The sequence below is a fragment of the Cephus cinctus genome, unplaced genomic scaffold, assembly GCF_000341935.2.
Source record: "Cephus cinctus unplaced genomic scaffold, Ccin1 Ccin1_scaffold2412, whole genome shotgun sequence".
NCBI classification, from domain to species: domain Eukaryota; kingdom Metazoa; phylum Arthropoda; class Insecta; order Hymenoptera; family Cephidae; genus Cephus; species Cephus cinctus.
Genome location: NW_014334247.1, coordinates 80031 through 99652, shown reverse-complemented (window position 1 = coordinate 99652; position 19622 = coordinate 80031). Strand labels below are relative to the sequence as shown.

Below are 19622 nucleotides of genomic sequence, written 5' to 3'. Positions count from 1 at the left end.
AGGTAATAAATATTTAGCCATCTGAATGATCATCCTCGTCCTGGATAAAGAAATTTACAGACGCTGAAATGGCAAACGATGATTGGGGACAAGGAACTGGTACATGAAGAGCTGTATTGCTATGGAATGATCTCATATTAGCAAAGATCATTAACTTAGACGTGATCAGCGAGATACTTATATATAGCGAGTTTTACTTATATTCATGTTATTGTAACGCATGTCTAATGATTGACTGATTAGAATTTGTATACCACCGGTTTAGCAACTCTGAAAGTGTCTTGGATGAAGTCTTAGAAAGGGATAACCACGATGATGATGGCTGTGACACATAAATAAAACTCGAGTTGTTAACAAAGTCGTTTATTGTTCGCTTGTCTAATTTTAACTACAAACTGCTACACTAAATTTATTTATTTTTACTTTCATCATTATAGTCAGTTATGTCAATTAGTTCGTCTAACTTCTCTATGGAGTTCGATGAGCTACACTAACGTGAATAATTACTTATGGGATGATTTATGAAGATTAATGAGTACGTGCAGCTGACATAAAAAAGAAATGATGCTAGTTCTAGCAATGTTTACAAAAGGAGATGTCCTTAAAAATGAATTTTTTTCTCATTCGGATGCAGTGATTAAAACAATAGTATATTGTATTGTGCGGAAAGTAGGTAATATCCGACCACACCAGTCAGATATCGCCTATCCGAATTTGCCATACACGATTTTTTTTCGTAGTCCTTGTAAAGGAAAGTTTAATTTGCGAAGCAGGCGAATGGAGTAAAATCGTCCGATGGCGCAACTGACAGTCTGCAAAATTGAGTTAAATCGAAGTGGGCATGCGCCGAACAAGCCACGTGCGGAAAATAGTGTATTTCAAATATACGTATGCGCCAACTTTTTTCTTTACTGTTCATACTTCCCAAGCTTTTACGCAGCCGAGTATCATTTATTCCGAGTATCAGTAATTTATTAGACTTTCTTATCTTTCTATTTCTACCATCCTGTACTTTTTATTTCTCTGATATTTTATTGCATTACTCATTTCGCTATGCTATCCATCTTTTTGTATCTTGAACTTTCGTTTGTCTGATTTCTTGTATATCTTGTACCCCTAGAGCCCATTTTTATATTTGCTGTTAATTATGTTGGTGAACATGCGGACAGTCACTCTACTCCTTTAAACCATGCCACTTATATAGGAAACTTTTTTCGATTAAACCCTGAGTTCGTCAGATATTGTAATGAATCATTTAAAATGGAACACCTTGTATACGAATACCGCAGGTTTCGCAAAATTTTTATAAAAATATAATTCTTAATCAATATATGCACGCCCATGCTCGCCACATTGTGTACTAACTAGATTTCCATTATTGTGAATGCCCAGTATCAGCCCGGCCGAGAGCTTTTCGTTATCGAGAAAGTGATTAGGAAATTTCTACTTGGATGACTTTATTGATATTGTATATTTCAATAACTCACCTATTACATCCAATGCAGAGAAAGAGTTGGCCAATCGGAGACTACCTATAACATAAATAAATGTGTATTATTTAACAGTATGTAACGCGACAATTGTATTTGCGCGCCGAATTGATTCTAGATGCCAGCACCCTCGTGCCCTCCCACTTATCACAAATTTTACTAACTTCACAAAGGGAAGAGTCTAGCTCTTTCTATTTGCCTGTAATCATCGAATACGGAAACAACAGGTATTTATCCCAAATAATATAGAAGTTGCTTAATAGAACGTTACTCTATCAGAATTGTATTTCCATCGCTGTCTTAGGTATATAGGCCATTGGCCAGTGGTTAAACACATGATTATTTTGGCGGATTGGAGCTCACTAGAAAATATCCCACTGAAGAACACGAGGTGTTACATATTGGAATCTTCCTGGCTACAGCCGGTTTAACGGTACGTGATTGTACCTACATGCGTTGGCACCACGATTCTCCATGTTAGTATACTCTTAGATCTAGTGTGCGTGCGTTGGCGAAATCTAGTAATTTGTTTTAAAAAGCGTTTATCTATATTGTACTCCTTTTATTTTATATCCGCTTATCATCGATTGCGCATTATCGCTCGAACGTTGCAAAGCTCTTAGTAGTGTCTTTTCTGTTATAGTGTTTTATCGTTAGTGTTTAATTAAATAAGTATTATATTACAAGTATTTATTAATAACATGTAATTTGTCAACGTCAATCATGTACAATAAACTATCCATACAGCACAAAACATTCGGACACGTTTTAGAAACTGCTAAAACATACAAATCTATTTGGTACGTTTCAATAAACTCGAATTAACAGTATCTTCAAAAAGTGTCAACTGTATGAAAAATATCAGGGAAAAGAAGTTTGCCTTGAGGCATAACGATTTGTGTTTGCAATCTGCAAATCGGCCTTTTTGGATCAGAAATGCATAACGCACAGCCACATTTTCCATACGGTCGTGTTTAATAATATAACCAATATTGCATTAAAACACATGTATCGAAAATATTAATATTTTTATCAATTGCGTTACATCGTTCATGATCATTCATATTAAAATATGTAAACGTCAATTTGATATAACCAATAAACTGCTAAAACTTTTTCACTGTAAAACAAATTATGTGACTGAACGCTCATTATATTGCTATGAATAGGCACTAAATTGATCCAAGAATTAAGTATGTATGTACAGTATTCCCCTAAAGTAACGTAAAGTAAGATAGTTACCACCGTATTTGATCCGCATATCGAAATTTTATATGAAATGTAAAGATCAAAGAAATTTAATCCGCACCACTCTCACCTTCTCACTCTCATCCGTAGCTTTATTAAATTATTGACAATGAAAAATTATACTATTTTCCATAAATACGTAATTATCACTGTAATGGGTTTTAAATAACATAATAAAATTTATACCAGCTGCTGTTAAAATATCTCATTTTTGTAGTCGTTAGTCGTTTTAACCCATCGGTATATAATGCCACATTCGAAATGAAATACAAAATAATTTTTGTTCTACTGTTATATTATAATTAACAATTGACCAGTAAAATTCGTAGTACTATTGTTCATTAGCTTGCTTAAAAATCTTCTACGTCTAAAATTCTGGCGATAATTTGCATTAATGTAGAATTAGAAAACAATCTCAGTTTACAACTTTATAAATAGTGCAGTATTAAAAAGTACGTAAGGTGTTTAGTTAACGAATAAATAACGACACTGGAAAATAAATTTGGCTAAAAATGACGCCAACTAGGGCTTACGTTCAACGGGGTGCACTTATTGCGCTATTTGACATATCTTCACAGTACGCATGAAAAATGTATTTAATAATAATATCAAAATAATAATTCTAGCGACTGTAAATAACGCGTTAAATTTACCGATTTTCAGAATATCCAGTGTCAATCCGTTAAAACGTGTGGAATGCTGTTATCATTCAAGAAAGTATTTAAGTATCAATAAAAGAACATTCAGTTACTTAAGTAAAAGTAACATTTATGCTCTTAAGACACTGCCTATTACGTAAAATGTTCGCAAATATTATATAGAAACATGTCAGAAACAAATTGAAAAGATTATATAAATATCGCAAATATGACGCTTCCATAAACTACATTACATCACCCGGTTAAATCAAGAATAGGAAAATCATTAACAAAGTTGACACAAATGGTAATGATTTGCGTCAGATTCTAATAGCAACCCCACGACTGATGGTACATATAATGACCACATCTTTCACGAAATATGAGTCCTAGTCTGTCTCAGCTGCGGTCTCAACATGGCGAAACTAACAATTTTTAGCTGCTTTCTCCTCCTGGCCTGCGTAAGTATATGTAACCAAACATGCAATAACAAATACTGTTTTTCAGCGCAATATGCTTAATATGAAATGAGTGAAAAGTCATAAGATACGAATTTTTTCATAAATATGCAATTGTAATTAATTACTGCATTTTCGAAATATTACAATTTTCAGACAAGCCAGGCATTGCCTCCACCTAAATTACAATTATCCCTTGCTAAGGGAGAAAGTAATACAGACATTGCATCAAAGGATACATTAAGTCAGCTCGAGAAAGTTGCAGAAGGAGCTGTCGGGACCCCAGATTCTCTTGAAGAAGGTGACGCAACTGCTGTCAAGAATGAAAAGCAGAAAGTGCAGCCAACCGTAAATGCAACAGTCAGTGATGTACGCAACATATCTCATAGTCTAATGATATATCGTCTGGAATGCTATTCATACTATTTAATTTCATTTACGTTAACAGGTTGGAACCACAATTGACGAATTAATACAATTTATAGAAACACTAGGCAACATTTACGGGACCGAGAACGCAAATGCTGCAGAGTCATCCGTCACCAAAGACAATGAAGCCTCCGAGCTTTCTGAGGACGAGGTCATAGATGTCGCAGACTCATCGATTTCCGAAGAAGATAAAGCCCCTGAGGTTTCTGAGGACGAGGTCGTAGATGCTGCCGAGTCATCCGTCACTAAAGACAATGAAGACTCCGAAGTTTCCAAGGACGAGATCATAGGTGCTGCAGAATCATCAGTTACCGAAGAAGATAAAGCCCCTGAGGTTTCTGAGGACGAGGTCGTAGATGCTGCCGAGTCATCCGTCACTAAAGACAATGAAGACTCCGAAGTTTCCAAGGACGAGATCATAGGTGCTGCAGAATCATCAGTTACCGAAGAAGATAAAGCCCCTGAGGTTTCTGAGGACGAGGTCGTAGATGCTGCCGAGTCATTCGTTTCTGAAGATAATGCAGCCTCTGAGGTTTCGGAAGACGATGAAGCATCTGAGGTTTCTGAAAATAAAGAAACCCCCGAGTTTTCCGAGGACGAGATCAAAGATGCTGCAGAATCATCCGCTTTTGAAGATACTGAAGCTTCCGAGGTTTCCAAAGATAATGAAACCTTTAAAGTTACCGAGGACGAGGTTGTAGATGCTGCCGAGTCATCCGTCACTAAAGACAATGAAGACTCCGAAGTTTCCAAGGACGAGATCATAGGTGCTGCAGAATCATCGGTTTCCGAAGATGATAAAGCCTCTGAGGTTTCGGAAGACGATGAAGCATCTGAGTTTTCTGAAAATGAAGAAACTCCCGAGGTTCCTGAAGACGAGGTCCTAGATACTGCAGAATCTTCGAATATAATGAAGCCTTCAATCGTTCCGTGGCCGTATACGCTGGTGTATTATCCGGTTCCAGCGGTTCCATGGCCGTATATGTTGCAGCAATATCCACCTCCAAGTGAAATGAAGGCTCCATCGTACCCATGGCCGTACGTGCAACCGCTTTACCCACCTCAGGGAAAAATGGATCCTCCAAGTTTGCTCAAGACGGAGTCGCCTTGAATACAAAGTCTATCGTGGTCACTTCAAAGGCGTGGGCTAGTCTCTTAGATGATTGTACCCTTAAAGTGACCAGATCAACAGAATAGTCTGGTACAAACGTCTAAGAGGCTGGCCCACGACGTTAATGTGACGCGCAAATGCTGAACTTCATCCTCCGCTACCTTTTCTTTAAAACTAGTAAATGTTTTGACGGTACAAACGTTATAAAGCTGGTGCAAACGTTTCACTACCTATAGTGATGTTAAATTAAGCTATTGGTAAAAAATTTTGCGGGGGCCAGCGTGAAGCCGGCCCCCGCATTTGAAAAAAGCTCTATTTTCTATTCTGTTTGGTACAAATGAATATAACTCGAGAACAAACGTCAATGGAAGGAGTACAAACGTCTTGTTATAGTTAAACTCTGGTGCAAAGAATGCGGGGGCCTAGTTCACGACAATACTAAATGGTCCATTCCTGATGAGTTCAGAGTGTGCGGGAATCATAACATTCCCGCACTTGTATGATAATGTACTATTGTAACATATTATTAAAGTTAACATATCTTTTTTAAATATTTTTGTTGTAACTTAAATTATGAATCATTAAATCACATTTTGATACAGTATTATTTGAAATAAAAACGTTCTTATGGTATTTTTAATACTATCTTTTTACCCCGCCCCCGACTTCCCATCCATACACTTGCGCGATCCTTCTTTACTTTTTACGTACGGATTCACACATACTTTACGCATCGGGCATCAAAATATAGTATTCGATACGCATGCTTAAGGTTTTACATCCTGTTACGATTAAACGCGATTCTGGGTGTGTAAACTCCAATTTTACGCACTTATACTATAAAAAATTACTACTCTAGACTCAATCAAATGCTATAATTAGGTGAGAAATGTTTTGCTAACCGGGATAATGTACTTTGTATCATCAAACGAAATGAATACAGACAGGATTCAAACATTAAATCAGCATATCCGTATTTGATCAGCTGCAATCATATTTACGAGCCACCTTGTCTGCAAAGAAAATTCTCTTCTGGTATATGAAATGTTGATTTGACACAAGTTGCTAAGAACATTTTGATTTTATACATCAGTATGCGTCACCAGACATACAGTTCACGACGTATAGCAAGAAAACATCACGGTTGTCGAAGTATCAAGTCGAGAAGCGCCAGTTTCAAATTAGCTGTGCATATTGACTCACTCAACAATCTGCTGAAATACCGATCATCAGAAACAGAATTCCTTTACAGTACAGACATTATTCAAATGGACAGCAACTTCTAATACGAAGAAAAAGACATTACTCTGACCTACAAAATAAATGAGTACCTTAACTTAGTCAAAAAAAAAACTCGTCAATTTACAAAATCGTTAAAGAGCATCAATGGAAAACTGGATACACGTTAATTTACAAAAATATTTCACAGAGGTGTCCAAATTATTAATATCGAATACTTGATACCTTTTTGAATACGAATTCGGCAAGTAATACTCTATAAGGATTCACTGAACATTGTAGAAATTATTAAATGACAATTAAATCATAATTAAGTAAAAGTAAAAGAAATAACATACAAGACTAGAAAAACGTATCTGAAAATTCTGCAAAACAATTGAAATTATTTCAATAATATTGCCATATCGTATAATAAGTAGTTATGTAGTGACTTATGTACTGGACATCATGATATGATCACAATATTTTTTGTACGTTGATCAATAATGTAAGATATAGATATTAAGTTTTTTTTTTCAAAAGAGGAACTCACAGACATTCTATATTTAGTGAACTTTTTACAACAAATTTTTTTTGGGAACAAAATTACGGCTATAAATAACTAATGTGGTAAGTCAGTGTGCTTGAACACGTGTGGAATGCTGCTATAACTGAAGAAAGTAGCTGTATAAATACAAAACGTTCAGTTAGTAAATTAATATTGGCACATTTGATATACACACGTTGCCTACTGGGTCAAATTTTCGAGAATTTTGCACGCAAAAATACCAAAAGCAACTAGGAAGGATTAATTAAAAGCAATAATTACAACTTCCATATGACATTATAATAAATTACTTTGCACAGTCGAGAAAATCACAATCATAGTCGCCATACAAGGTTGACACAAATGGTGTCGAATTTCGACAAATATTAATAGCGATACCACGAATTAAAGTATATATAAAGGCCATATTCTTCATGAAAATATAGTTCCGTCAGTGTTACAATTGCGGCATCAAAATGACAAAACTAGCAGTTTTTGCTTGCGTTCTTTTCCTAGCCTGCGTAAGTATCAGTAACCAGAAATTTCAATATATCCTAATTTTAACTGCCACTTGTTTAGCATAATATTGGCGAATGGTCGTAAGTTTCAAATCTTGCATAAATATGTAACTGTGACCAACTAATGTATTTTTTCAATGTTATAATTTTTAGACAAGCCAGGCATTCACTCTTTCTGGATTACAAACGGCTATCGGTAAAACCCAAAATGATATAGAATCTATATTAAGCAACACATTAGAACGGGTCAAGAAAGCTGTAGAAGAATCTCTAGATAAACTAAAATTTCTTGTCAACAATCGTAAAACTGCTGTCAAGAGAATAGTCAATAATGTGCATACAATTGTCGATTTAATCATCAACGATGTACGTAACATATCATTTTGTGTAAATGATCTGCCAACTACACCTCCATTCATATTACTTAATGATCTTAATTATCTAACAGGATAGAGTAATAGTTCGAAACTCATTTAGCTCCCTCGTAAGAAAAAAAAGGAATGGAGTTGCGTTGTTCGTGTTATTATTTTTGAGGAGAATCCTCGCAAAATGGTCTCTGAAACCACAAATTGCATAAACTCAGTAATTAAGACTGAAGGTAAATACTCGAACCAATTTATCAAAGAGACAAACAGCATCATAGCTGAAATTCATAATGCACTGTCCTCTGCTTTCGAATGCCAATTGGAATCCAAAAATGCTGGAAAATGCCAAAGCATCGTAAGACTTCAATTCCATTTAAATGACAATTAATCAAAGATGAAATATGCATTATTATGATAAAAATATTTTAATTCGCGGTAACAATATTAAAATTAATAACAATCTTTTCAGCATCAGAGCATCGCTTCAACTCTCTCGGAAACTAGCGAATCCAAAGTATCGACGTAGCCAGCATTTTTTTAACATACCACACTCATTGCCCCACTCTTGATATCAATAAATCTAATTGCTCAGTCAACAATGTCTTTGAAATACTTGGAGCTGAACGTTTCATAGTTATTAAAAAAATGGAATTCTGCATACGGAACGTATTCGACCCTATCTGCGAAGCAAGTGCAGAGGGCGAAGAAAGCAAAGAGAGCGGATTCTCCGAAACTGTCCCAAATTGACTCACAGATGTTCTAGATACATTTAACTCCTAAAGCAATTGACTCCTCCGAAGAGAGTGAAGGCTTCGATCAGGTCGCTGATGCTGCAAAGTCATCCGTCTCCGAAGAGATTGAAGCCTCCGAAGTTTCCAACGATGAGGTCGCAGATGCTGCAGAATTATCCGTGTCCGAAGACACCGAAGTTTCCTACGATGAGGTTGCAGATGCTGCAGAGTCATCATCCTCCGAAGACACTGAAGCTTCCGAGGTTTCAGAGAACTCGGATGAAATTTCGAATTAGGCATGTAATTTCGTAAGTTAACCGAGGGTTATCTTTTGGTAAAATCATAACCGAAATAAAACCGTCGGGTAATCATACTCAACGACCACGTTTACACGGACTTGTTCCAGCTTAATTATTATTCATCTAAAGGAACTGATAAATCCAAAATAGTTCTTGAAAGTGGAAATGCCTGTGTTTAGTCACTGACTACGTTTACACGGCGGTCTTGAACCGATTTAGTTAATACAGATCTAAAGGAATTGACCAATCCCAAATATTCCTTGCAAATAGAAACGTTCGTGATATGTCATTTCCTTTAGATCATTATTAACTAAACCGGTTTAAGACTATCCGTACTATCAGACTAACTAAAAAGGCATGAGACCGTCGTGTTAATGTAATTAATTACTAAATTTACAAATACGGGTTCAACAGGATAAACTTACACGTGATTGGTTAGTCGTTTGTAAAAGCCATGCCTAAAAGGATTTAAGTGAGATCGACGAATCACGTTCGTCTTTTCAAACGTTGAGCGATTTATTGATTTCCTCTAAATTTTGAGCTTGGAAACGTAGACATTGGAACGTACCTGTCACAAGTGTGTTCGAAAATGAACCGAGGCAACGATGTTCGCAGCACTCTCGGCTCATCTTCGAACGCAGCTATCGTAGGTGTGTTCGCAAACCAACCATATTGCTGACTTTTGCAATCGAGCCAAGAGAAAATCAAATTTTACTTGTTACTTAAAGATCCTTTAATAAAATTTTAAAAAAACTAATTGCGGAGCAATATTGAGCAAATCGAGAGCAATTTATTCATCAAGAAAATCATATGAAAATCTCATTGGTTGTTTGAAATTTCAATTTAAAAAAATATGTTTCTGTTCTAATGAATAATTATTAATTATTACATAGTAGTAGTGGGGCAATTAGAAAAACATAAGGAGCATTTGAGGAGAAATTTTTTAGGCATTATAAAAATATAAATTTTTATTTTCCCGCGCTAACTTCCCGTCGGTCTATGCGCGCTATTCCTTACTTCTCGAGTAGCAGCTGTTTTCAACAAGCGGCGGTTGGTTCGAACGCGACTGACTTAATCGACGGAGCTGCTTTTACCGACGGCCCCAATCGTCGCGCTTCTTATAAGTTAAGCCAGCCACTCTTTTCCGGTAGTTCTTGCCATATCGCACTTAACGCATTTACGCCTCACGTTAAATGGCACGATTACGACGAACGTGAATCAGACGAACGAACAATATAAAAAATACAGAATAATTAATTTCGTTAATCCCGCAAGAACGCTTGCGGTAAAATATGATAAAAAGTATTCTAGAAATAAAAAATGTATTTAAATGATAGCAAAGGTTAGGCTCGCTAAAAGTAGGAATTACGTGTCGATAAATACTGGAAATCAATTATTTACTAGCAATGGGTTTTTTTTTCAGTAAGACAATGAGTTGCTATCGCAATTTCTTCCGGAGAACGAAAATTTCGCTGTGCTTCATAGCGATCTGCAAGTCGAATGATTGCAGACAACTTTTAACAGTTCACAAAAATATTGCATTATGGAACCTACGTACACGCGCAACACTGATTGTTGGTAACTAACAGTGAGCTAGTCCTAGATTACTTAATGGAAAGCTCAGCTTTCTTTGTCCATAATAACAATAGTACCGAAGACTTCTACGTCTATATAACAAAAAGGTCGTACATACTACATATTTTTTTATTGTCATTCTCATGCGTCCCAGTAGCAAATATTTCATACGGTACAGCTAAAAATGTTTGAAGTACACCAACATTTGGCGAATAATTCTATATGCTTCTACATGACAATTTTACGATAAGAATTTCCATCCTCCTGCTGTCCGGGTATAGTAACGGATGATAAAATTCGATGCACCTTAATAAGCCAATAGCAATATAACATATGACTTTATTACTAGAATGCGAAAAAGCTAAGAATATTAGCAGGCGAAAAAGAAGTAAGTCGCGATTGATTGATTTATTAAATATATTTATCAAAGTTGTAGAATATTTCAGTGAAAATTACACAGCAACCACTTCGTTTCGTACAAATGGATCATCAAGTTTAATAAAATGTTTCATATGCTCCAAAGTGATTGAAAAAAATTAACAAGACCTAGTTGCCATTAAAATCAGCCAACTGTTTCTTCTCGTGACCATAAATGCATCTTTCTCATTTTCTTATAGCGCGCCAAATTCAAACGTTTACTCCCGCACTCCATATGTCGTATAACGTGTTCGAATGGAATGCTCGACACAATAAAAAAATTGGTTGGTCAGACAAGGTTTTCAATCAAATACGCCGCTACCCTAGGAGAAAATGAAAGTATAATTATGCCAGTATTCGATTGAAAAGAACAAGTAATAGCACTTCAAGGTACAATATAGCAGTACAATATCAATTGATACTGTCTTAGCTGATTTAAGTTTCAATTTGCACAATAAAGAAGCCTTCCCTTACCTTAGACGTGAATCGATTCCCATTGTGACTGGCAGCTAACAGAGTTTTGTCATTCATAGTCACACAGTAAATTACATAAACAGTAAATTACCATTTATCCGAAAAGGATTTTTCACTCGATCCAAGAGGAACTCCAAGACAAGTTAGTTGCTAACCGTAAAGAATTCATGTCTGGTGTATTTTTCTTTTTAACAGCGCTTTCCGTCTCCAGAGCGAAATGCACTGTATCGGTCATTAGTATACATGTGTATACTACACAGTATAACTGCTGTCGTAATAGTGCTCCGATATCCAAACACGTATGGCCGGAAAGAGAAGACCGCAAAATTATCGAGAGCCGCTTCAGACTTGTAAGTCAAAAAGTAACTTGGACGTATCTACAATTAATTCTTGCTTCGCGATGCGCTAGTGCTATCTATATTATTATATTCAACAATTTTGATAATACATCTTGTACGTCTATTAGAGAATATATTATGCTATTCTGATATTAATTTTAAATCTCTGATATCTTATCTTGTTTAATTTTATTAGTTTTCTTTTTTTTTTTTTTTTTAAATAAATAAATCCTAAAGGCCACTGACAGCCAGGTTGTGACTGATATCTGAAGACTAATGTTTCTGTGACAATTATTGAAAAACTATATTTAGTTCACACGATAACGTAAACTGTAGGAATATTGCATTAGCGATACAGTCTTCTGCAACAGTTATAATCGCACATTATTTTTTATTATCCAAAAAAATCGAGTGCTTTGAAATCTAAAGTCTAGACAATTTTACTAAACGAGACACAACGACAATTATAGGTCATGGGTTATAGTATTATTAACCACAGAGCTCGTGAACGTTTCTTACAATTGGATAATGTTCGACGTTAAATGAAAGCTTAATTACATTCATGCATTGAAATTCCGAAAACTGTCAGGATTCACTAAGCCGATAAAACTTCATCTCGTGAACTAGCATAATAATCTTTTAGAAAAACAAAAATATGATAATAGCACGAATTACGTCTGGTCTTCTAAAATGCGAAAACGGACAGTCATAAAGTTAATAAAATACCTGCAAGAATTTACGACAATATAAAGGAAAAGGCAAATTTGCGAGGTGAAAGAAAAAATTTCGAATTTTTCTCATTTTTGTTTTCCAACCCTTACGTCGGATCTGAGGTAAGAATTATTTACTTTCACTTCACGGTATATTGAGTTTTAACTCTGACCCGGTCTCTGCTTCAGAAAATAAAATCGCACTTGAGAATAAGTGTCATTAAAAAGTTTTCAGTCTGGAGTAAGTTTTATCCTTTCTTCAATCTCGTATGATACAATAGAGCTAAATCTCCTCAATCTTGTTGACCCATCAATTAATCTGTCCGACTAACTTCATTGACTTCTAAATGATAGAATAACGAGCTTTTAATAGTTAACATGGTTCTAAATAAGTTTCTGTGACACGAGAGTGAACCGTCCTGGCCAATAGCCTTTGATAAAATCAAAGTTGCGATTACATTGATTTAATCCGATTACACGATTCCACTGACCCAACGTGCAATACTTAGTGCTGCATTCGACTTTGTTTGAATGAAGGAATTCAATCAAGAAATCGAACTACCATTTTTATTAGAATACTAAAATATCGAGAGTAGACTTATAGTGCTTTAGCAAAGTATAACTTTGCTATCGAAGTAATATTCCTTTCTTACAAGTATCTTGAACTTCGACTCTAAGCTAAAATCTTAAACATGAGTCGCCCTGGAAACTGATTGCATGAAAAGTCGGTATTCGTTTTTAGGTAGAAGAAAAAAAAAAAAGAAAAAAAAACTTTTCTCTCGTTATCAGTCAACAAACATAGAAAACACCGTACCGATGTCAGATCGTAGTAAAAAGTTTAACATATTTTTATTTCACGTAAGGTGTCAATTATTCTTCAGCTATTCATTCAATACGATTTGAATTCTTATGTGTTCCCTCAACTGGGCCATGCTGCTCGCTGTAAAATTATTGAAATATTTCTTTCTTATTTCTTTCTAAGAGAATGAAAGATATCCGTGAGATGTATTGGATGGCTATATAAATATTCCGCCACAGAATCAATGAACCGAATGATGAATGTCATTCAGACGTTAAGCCAAAAGAATTTTATTCTTTCCTGAGATGGCAAAGAAAATAAAAAAAAAAAAAAAACTGATAAGCAATTCTTTTTGCCTTCTCCCCCCAACAAAAAATCACCATACCCAGCGAATAATATTACCAATATTTAATGACACTGTGGTTCTCCTTTTGAATTTATCTCTCGTATTCATATCCCCTCTTTGATAAATCGAGACTCAAAATTCATAGGCTCGGCCCTGATTATCGTAATTCGCAACCTATGACCTACCCTTGGGCTTAAGTCGGGGTCTCAGAATTCACTGTAATTAATACCAACGATAAGCCCATATATTCCTCCTCGGACACACCGTCAGCGATTACGAGGAATTGCTGTACAGAATGAATCGGCATAGATTCACGGATGAGCTAATCGTGAAAGAAGAGGAGATTGAAAAGAAAGACTAAAGAAAAGCTGAAGGATCGGCTTAAAAATTAAACAAAAAAAATATTTCCCCTTAATCGCGAAATTAAATCAATGCCAATTATCGTTTTTGCGCGTCAATTGATTATTTCGTTATTTCAACGAAATTGAATTTACCTACCTACCTATCGGTGCCTGGAAACCTCATGATTTATATAGAAACGGCAAGGGCAGAGAAACGGTGTCCATATACAATTTCGTAAGACGAGAAAGAAATTTTTGCAAATTTTTTATTCAAATTTACACGTTTAATGAAATATTTGCCTGAACCCAGCCTGACTTCGCATTCCTACTTATACCTAATTCTAAAACTCCCATATGTCTCATTCGATATTTCCAATAACAAACAAATGTATATCCGCTGCGAGAAGGCATACCGTAGAGAGCCACGCGCGAAGACAGACTTAAAGGATGCTATAGAAAAATAAGAAAGAGTCAAAAGGGAGTGGCGCGTCGACTCGCTTTCTCCCGTTCACTCCCTCGTCTTCGATTCGCAGCATCCGTAACCACCACTCCCTCTACCTCGACGGATCAATACGCAGCGTATTACGGGCGATTCGCGGGCAGGTGTACGTAAATGCGAAAAACAGGAGCTCGTCAGAAATTGCGCCATTAAAATAAATGAAAATCAAAAAGAAGACAAGGATAAACGATGAAGCGTACGAGAAATAACATCATGTTGTTTTTCATACGACAATATTATCAGATATCGACGCGTGCCATTATTTTTAATTAGACCGGCGAGGCGATTCAAATTACATGCAAAAATTACTACACATTTAAAAACTCTCTGATAAATGACAATCGCTTGGATAATTAGATTCATTCGCAGTTTACCTGCTTCATCGTCCTAAACAGTTACGCGATTCATGATTTATGGTAAATTTCAAAATTTGCGAGGATATTCCAAAAAAAAATTGCAGAAAACGAAAAAGCTCATTCTCGTAACAAATGCTCAAAAAATACCCCGTAACGTGTCGCCGGAGGGCACCTTAAAATATTATTTTTTGGACAAAAGACCATAAAGTTACCCAATAATTTGAGATAATGGCGTTATAGACATCTAAGATATTTTCAAACCTGTCAAAAAAAATATTTTTCAGGCAGGTTAACAGTGCCGTCTCTCGTAAAAAAAAAAAAAGCCGGACGGCCTCTTCCTTGAGCATTTATTACAAAAAATGTTATATCTAGCTAGCATGATTACAGACTATTTTGATATTACGTGAAAATACAAGGAGATAAAGAGAAGGGAGAGAATAGAAAGTCGCAAATCAGTTGTAAATCAGATGTAAGTGCGATAAGATAATGCGACGAACGTTATCGCTTCGCAGCAAATGCTTGATCAATTACTTGAATTCAAGTAAAAATTAAAATAAATAAGCTCCTGACCTTTCTGTGCGCTACAAGCTGCGTATCGTCATCATTCCTATACTGTGTGTATATATATATATATACTTTTTTTATCATCAGACCAGATAATCATCCTACTATCGGGTATTTTGCTGCCGAGAATTGCGCAAAAACATTTCTATAGTGCTTTCGAGTCTCCATTGGAGCGACAAACTTGTCATTAATTCTCAGTACAGAAACACAAAGCGCCCACGCTATGACGACAACGCATTAGAGTACGCTCGACCCAGCGTCTAGCGCGACTGGGTAATTCTCCCGACTAGGCAAAATCGTTCTTCGACGAGCCCATGCGATAGTTAGGAACTCCCATAGCAGTTTCGTTAAAGCGAATATAAAAATAAAGGCAAAAAGGAGAGAAAACGACGAGGGAAAATTGGAAGGCAATTTCAAAGCCACAATTACACCCTCGTAATATCGTACATCGATTGACGCCATTTCCGTAGTAAATTAAAAAAACAAAAAGCAGTAACTCATTCTGCTTTAAGTGGCCTATATCGCCATTACGTTAACACAGTACATGAAATCACTCATAGAAAATAAGAATGTTACGATTGCACTAAAGATATAGTTTCATTTTAATACTAGTCCTTGGCATTACTATTACGCGTTTTGGCACTAAGAAAAATTTATGGCAAAATGAAAAGAAATTAAAGCGATTCAGTCCGGTTGCAAGTGACGAGCAATGTACGTGGTTCGTATTAGTACGGCCTGTGATTGAGTTAAAAAATAATGATACACATTTTGCGACCAATTAAAGGTATACGCAATTCCAGTCTGTTCGTACAGTTATTCCAAACACATTTAGCTTCAATGAGACTTAGCTTTAGTACTGTCTTTAATTTAGCTTCAGGTTTGTCCCTGCAATTATTTACCTGGTTTACAAAACAGTGCAGTCGAATGACCTCGATCGGTTTATCACGACCACACGATTGAGTAGAGACAACAGTGCAAGATTCATTGAATGAACTGTATCATTTAGGTTTGCTTTAGGCAAATCTTTGTCTCAATGTGCCGATAGGAGAAACTGTACCGGACACAGAAACGAAATACAGAGGACAAACCAGAAATACACGTAACAGGTTTAGCGAACCACAAGAATTTCGTGACTGTGCAATAGCGATACTTACTGATAAAATTGAAAGCTTCGAAGCTGATCAACAAATAGGAGGGCCATTACGGAAGCTGTGAATTAATTTTGACGATGGCCACACCAAACGCATTCTCATCCTGTCTATAGATACATGACTCAAGCATTAATCGGCTTGTTTATCCAGTATGAATATAACGCCGTGCGTGACCGTATTGCATATGGCCCTTAAGCTGCTGATAACTTCAACTCGGTACATCATTCGATACAATTAACTTGGCTCCTCGTACTTCCGTTCACTACGTGCCAGAGAGAAAAGTGGACGTAGGAAAGACATACGATACATGAAATTCCTCAATGGCGTATAAATGCCTTTTACTGCTATTATGTGCGGGATGACCCATTCCATGACCTAGTTCAACAGCAACCCTATACGAACCTCCCTAGTACTACGCGTCAGGGGTTGGAGAGTAAAGTAGAACGGAATACACAGAATTGCCGATTACGTGCCAGAAATGCTCATTCTTACAGCTAGGGGGTTTCCCTATTTCAAATATATATATACATATATGTATACCATTTAAAGGTTTCAATGTGCCTTCAAAGTACCTCCAACATGTTTTAGTTTCAATGTTAAACTATTGCAGAGATACGAGCCCTCCGTATGTATATGACTGTTCTGTTTTGAGACGTGTACTTTAAGACACGTTGCCATTTCGAGAAGGGTCATAACATTGGATCGCAGCTACTAAAGAATTTGCTTCAAGTGCAATCCCAGTCCTGTTATTAGAATACAATAAGCATCGAGCAGTTGCTCTATTTTCGGCAAGTCTAGCCAAGCTGTCTCCTAGCAATGTATTACAAGACTTGCATTATATTTTAAGACTCGTTGCCATTTGTAGAACTAGTTTTCGTACCACTTTTTTTTTACAGTTTTTCCCTTCCTGTACTCCGTCTTGTGCTTCGCTGTTAAACTTATCGACAGTTTCTACGCGAATACGTACGTAGACCAGACGAATCTTCAATGTTCGATGCACGGAGCTTACGAGTTTAATTTCGTTCGGTGACGTTGGTACAAAGTTCCCCGCTTTCCCATTGGCCGAAAAACCACAGAAATTCACCGTAGCAATGTCCGATCGCTTCGAGCAATTTATTGCTTTCGCAAATATTTGAGCTTCCAGCTACCGAGAGTTTTCATCGTAGCGACAGACTGCAAAAGGCGAGATAATAGAAGAACTCGGGCATACCATTCATAGTGGGTGTCCTTTGCATTTTATTAATATTCAAACAGAGTAGCAATAAACAGATCTCTACGAAAGTACAAAGGTACAATTTAATGGCAATGTCTCGATCGGAGATGAAATTACAGCAAAAGTTCAAACGAATATAAAACTACAACTGTCGAGAGGCAGTTGAACGTGAAATTTACAGCCGTTCAAATGCTGTCATTCCAAGGAAAGTCATTTGAAATTATATCAACGGAGTTCCCCTTACCAACAGCCTACGGCAGAATCAATAAAATTATTTGCTTCGTGAAATTCGACGAAATATGACGTTGCCGAGTATTCGAGTTCGCAGATACTTTCTGACTGCTTTCAAAGAATTTACCAAACTTTCAAACAGTCGAAACGATTGCTTGCATCCAGACGAGGAGTCTCGAAAAATTCTCTCAAGATTACGCCACGTAAGAGCGTTATGTTCCGTGGACAAGAAAACAATAACGGAAGTTGTATCGCCATTACGAAAAAATACTTCGCCCTTATAACTATTGTTCGTCAAGCATTTTCGTCAACGTGGTTTCGAGTAAGGCACAGAATGACGTGTGGCAAAGCACTGGAATTTCATAAATGGTGGTAAACAATTTCACGAGCCGACTGTCGAAGGAGCAGGGATGCTTTCGGCCTTCTTCGTAAAGCTTTTCATTAACGACAGGTGCAAACGAATCGAACCACTCAATTCTTGATCGACAAGCTTGATTCAACGGAAGCGAATAGAATTGCGAATAGAGTTGCTCGACCTCAGACATCTTGACGAGGTCTCATTAGCCCCGACTCCGTCAGCATCTCACTGTTTCTCAATTATTTGAGGGTTACCTGGCGGCGACCGTAGGAACTCGTACAACCACCCGTTTAAGGGGACTGTTAAAACTGTTGACCGGAGCCAAGTAAATTTGTATAAAAATATCCACGAAAGCACTTCGGTCTGTTTGTTTCATGAAAACTCTATAGACCTTACGTGCAGGTAAGGTCGTTCGAAAATCAATTCCCGAATCGAGTGTCGCCGTTGCCTTTACTTCCTAAAAGTTATAAGCTCGCGGTGCGATCTTACGTGTCAAGGAAGTTTGCTCTTGCGATTGCTTGGAAAGACATGCGAATGCGCAATAGACGAGTGTGTAGAAATTCTTAACACGATTTCATGTGTGAGACCACTTGAAAAATACGTGATATATATCGTAGCGGATATCGTAACAAATTTCAAGAAGCACGGTCATTAACAACAAATAATACAGGCGGTACCATACAGGCGAAAGATCGAGAGCGAGTATCTCGAATTTCTTTCGAAAAAGACGAGACGATCGAGGAGATCGTTAAAAACGAAACAGTTAGAGATACCATGGTCCGACAAAGAATCACATAAGAAAAGAATATATGCCCGCGTCAGAAATCGGTATGGAAGACATTAAAGATAAACAAGGGTAAGAAATGACTATTAAGAAATTTCGAGGTTACCCGCTTCTCGAAGAAAGTTAAATCAATTCTTCTCGCGTGAGTTCCGCGACGTCTCGCAGTTCAGTTATAAATCTTCGTATCTTCGTACTTTACATTGACGTAGGAAAAAAAGCCAACTCACCTTTTGATCTTAGGTTTCGATGATCCGGGACAGCGCGTACGCAGGTCCCGACTACCAAAAATTGTGCGCTCGATATACCCACATTAGGAGTATTCGCAAGGTCCAGCCCAACCTTAGTGCAATGGAAGGGCCTCGCCCAGGAGGAACCGCCTTCCTGATCACGGTATCCTCCGCGCCAAGTAAGTTA

General features: G+C 36.9%; 2 protein-coding genes and 1 non-coding gene across 4 annotated transcripts; 2 read left to right on the top strand and 1 right to left on the bottom strand.

Annotated features, from left to right (window-relative positions):
- The first annotated feature begins 3690 nt into the window (after positions 1–3690).
- Positions 3691–5374, top strand: LOC112495331 (ATP-dependent RNA helicase drs1-like). The gene is made up of 3 exons (XM_025091414.1): positions 3691–3837; positions 3991–4203; positions 4283–5374. Exons 1-3 carry the CDS (start codon positions 3793–3795, stop codon positions 5372–5374), a joined length of 1350 nt encoding a protein of 449 aa, XP_024947182.1. The 5' UTR covers positions 3691–3792.
- A 1918-nt stretch (positions 5375–7292) lies between these two features.
- LOC107274145 lies at positions 7293–9746 on the top strand. Of its 2 annotated transcripts, XR_003061727.1 has the most exons (4): positions 7293–7660; positions 7811–8023; positions 8492–8908; positions 8966–9746. XR_003061727.1 is itself a non-coding variant. In XM_015752943.2 (3 exons), exons 1-3 carry the CDS (start codon positions 7616–7618, stop codon positions 8546–8548), a joined length of 315 nt encoding a protein of 104 aa, XP_015608429.1. In that variant the 5' UTR covers positions 7293–7615; the 3' UTR covers positions 8549–9746. The 2 variants fall into 2 exon arrangements, 1 of the variants encoding a protein (XP_015608429.1); XM_015752943.2 differs by having other exon boundaries at positions 8492–9746.
- Positions 9747–19458: 9712 nt separating this feature from the next.
- Positions 19459–19622, bottom strand: LOC112495332. The gene has a single exon (XR_003061731.1). It is a non-coding gene; the product is annotated as a U1 spliceosomal RNA (small nuclear RNA).

Coding starts and splice junctions, on each gene's coding strand:
- LOC107274145 (XM_015752943.2), top strand. CDS start 7,616: ATGACAAAACTAGCAGTTTTTGCTTGCGTTCTTTTCCTAGCCTGC. Junction 7,661..7,810: donor GCGTTCTTTTCCTAGCCTGC/GTAAGTATCAGT, acceptor TATAATTTTTAG/ACAAGCCAGGCATTCACTCT. Junction 8,024..8,491: donor TCGATTTAATCATCAACGAT/GTACGTAACATA, acceptor CAATCTTTTCAG/CATCAGAGCATCGCTTCAAC.
- LOC112495331 (XM_025091414.1), top strand. CDS start 3,793: ATGGCGAAACTAACAATTTTTAGCTGCTTTCTCCTCCTGGCCTGC. Junction 3,838..3,990: donor GCTTTCTCCTCCTGGCCTGC/GTAAGTATATGT, acceptor TACAATTTTCAG/ACAAGCCAGGCATTGCCTCC. Junction 4,204..4,282: donor TAAATGCAACAGTCAGTGAT/GTACGCAACATA, acceptor TTACGTTAACAG/GTTGGAACCACAATTGACGA.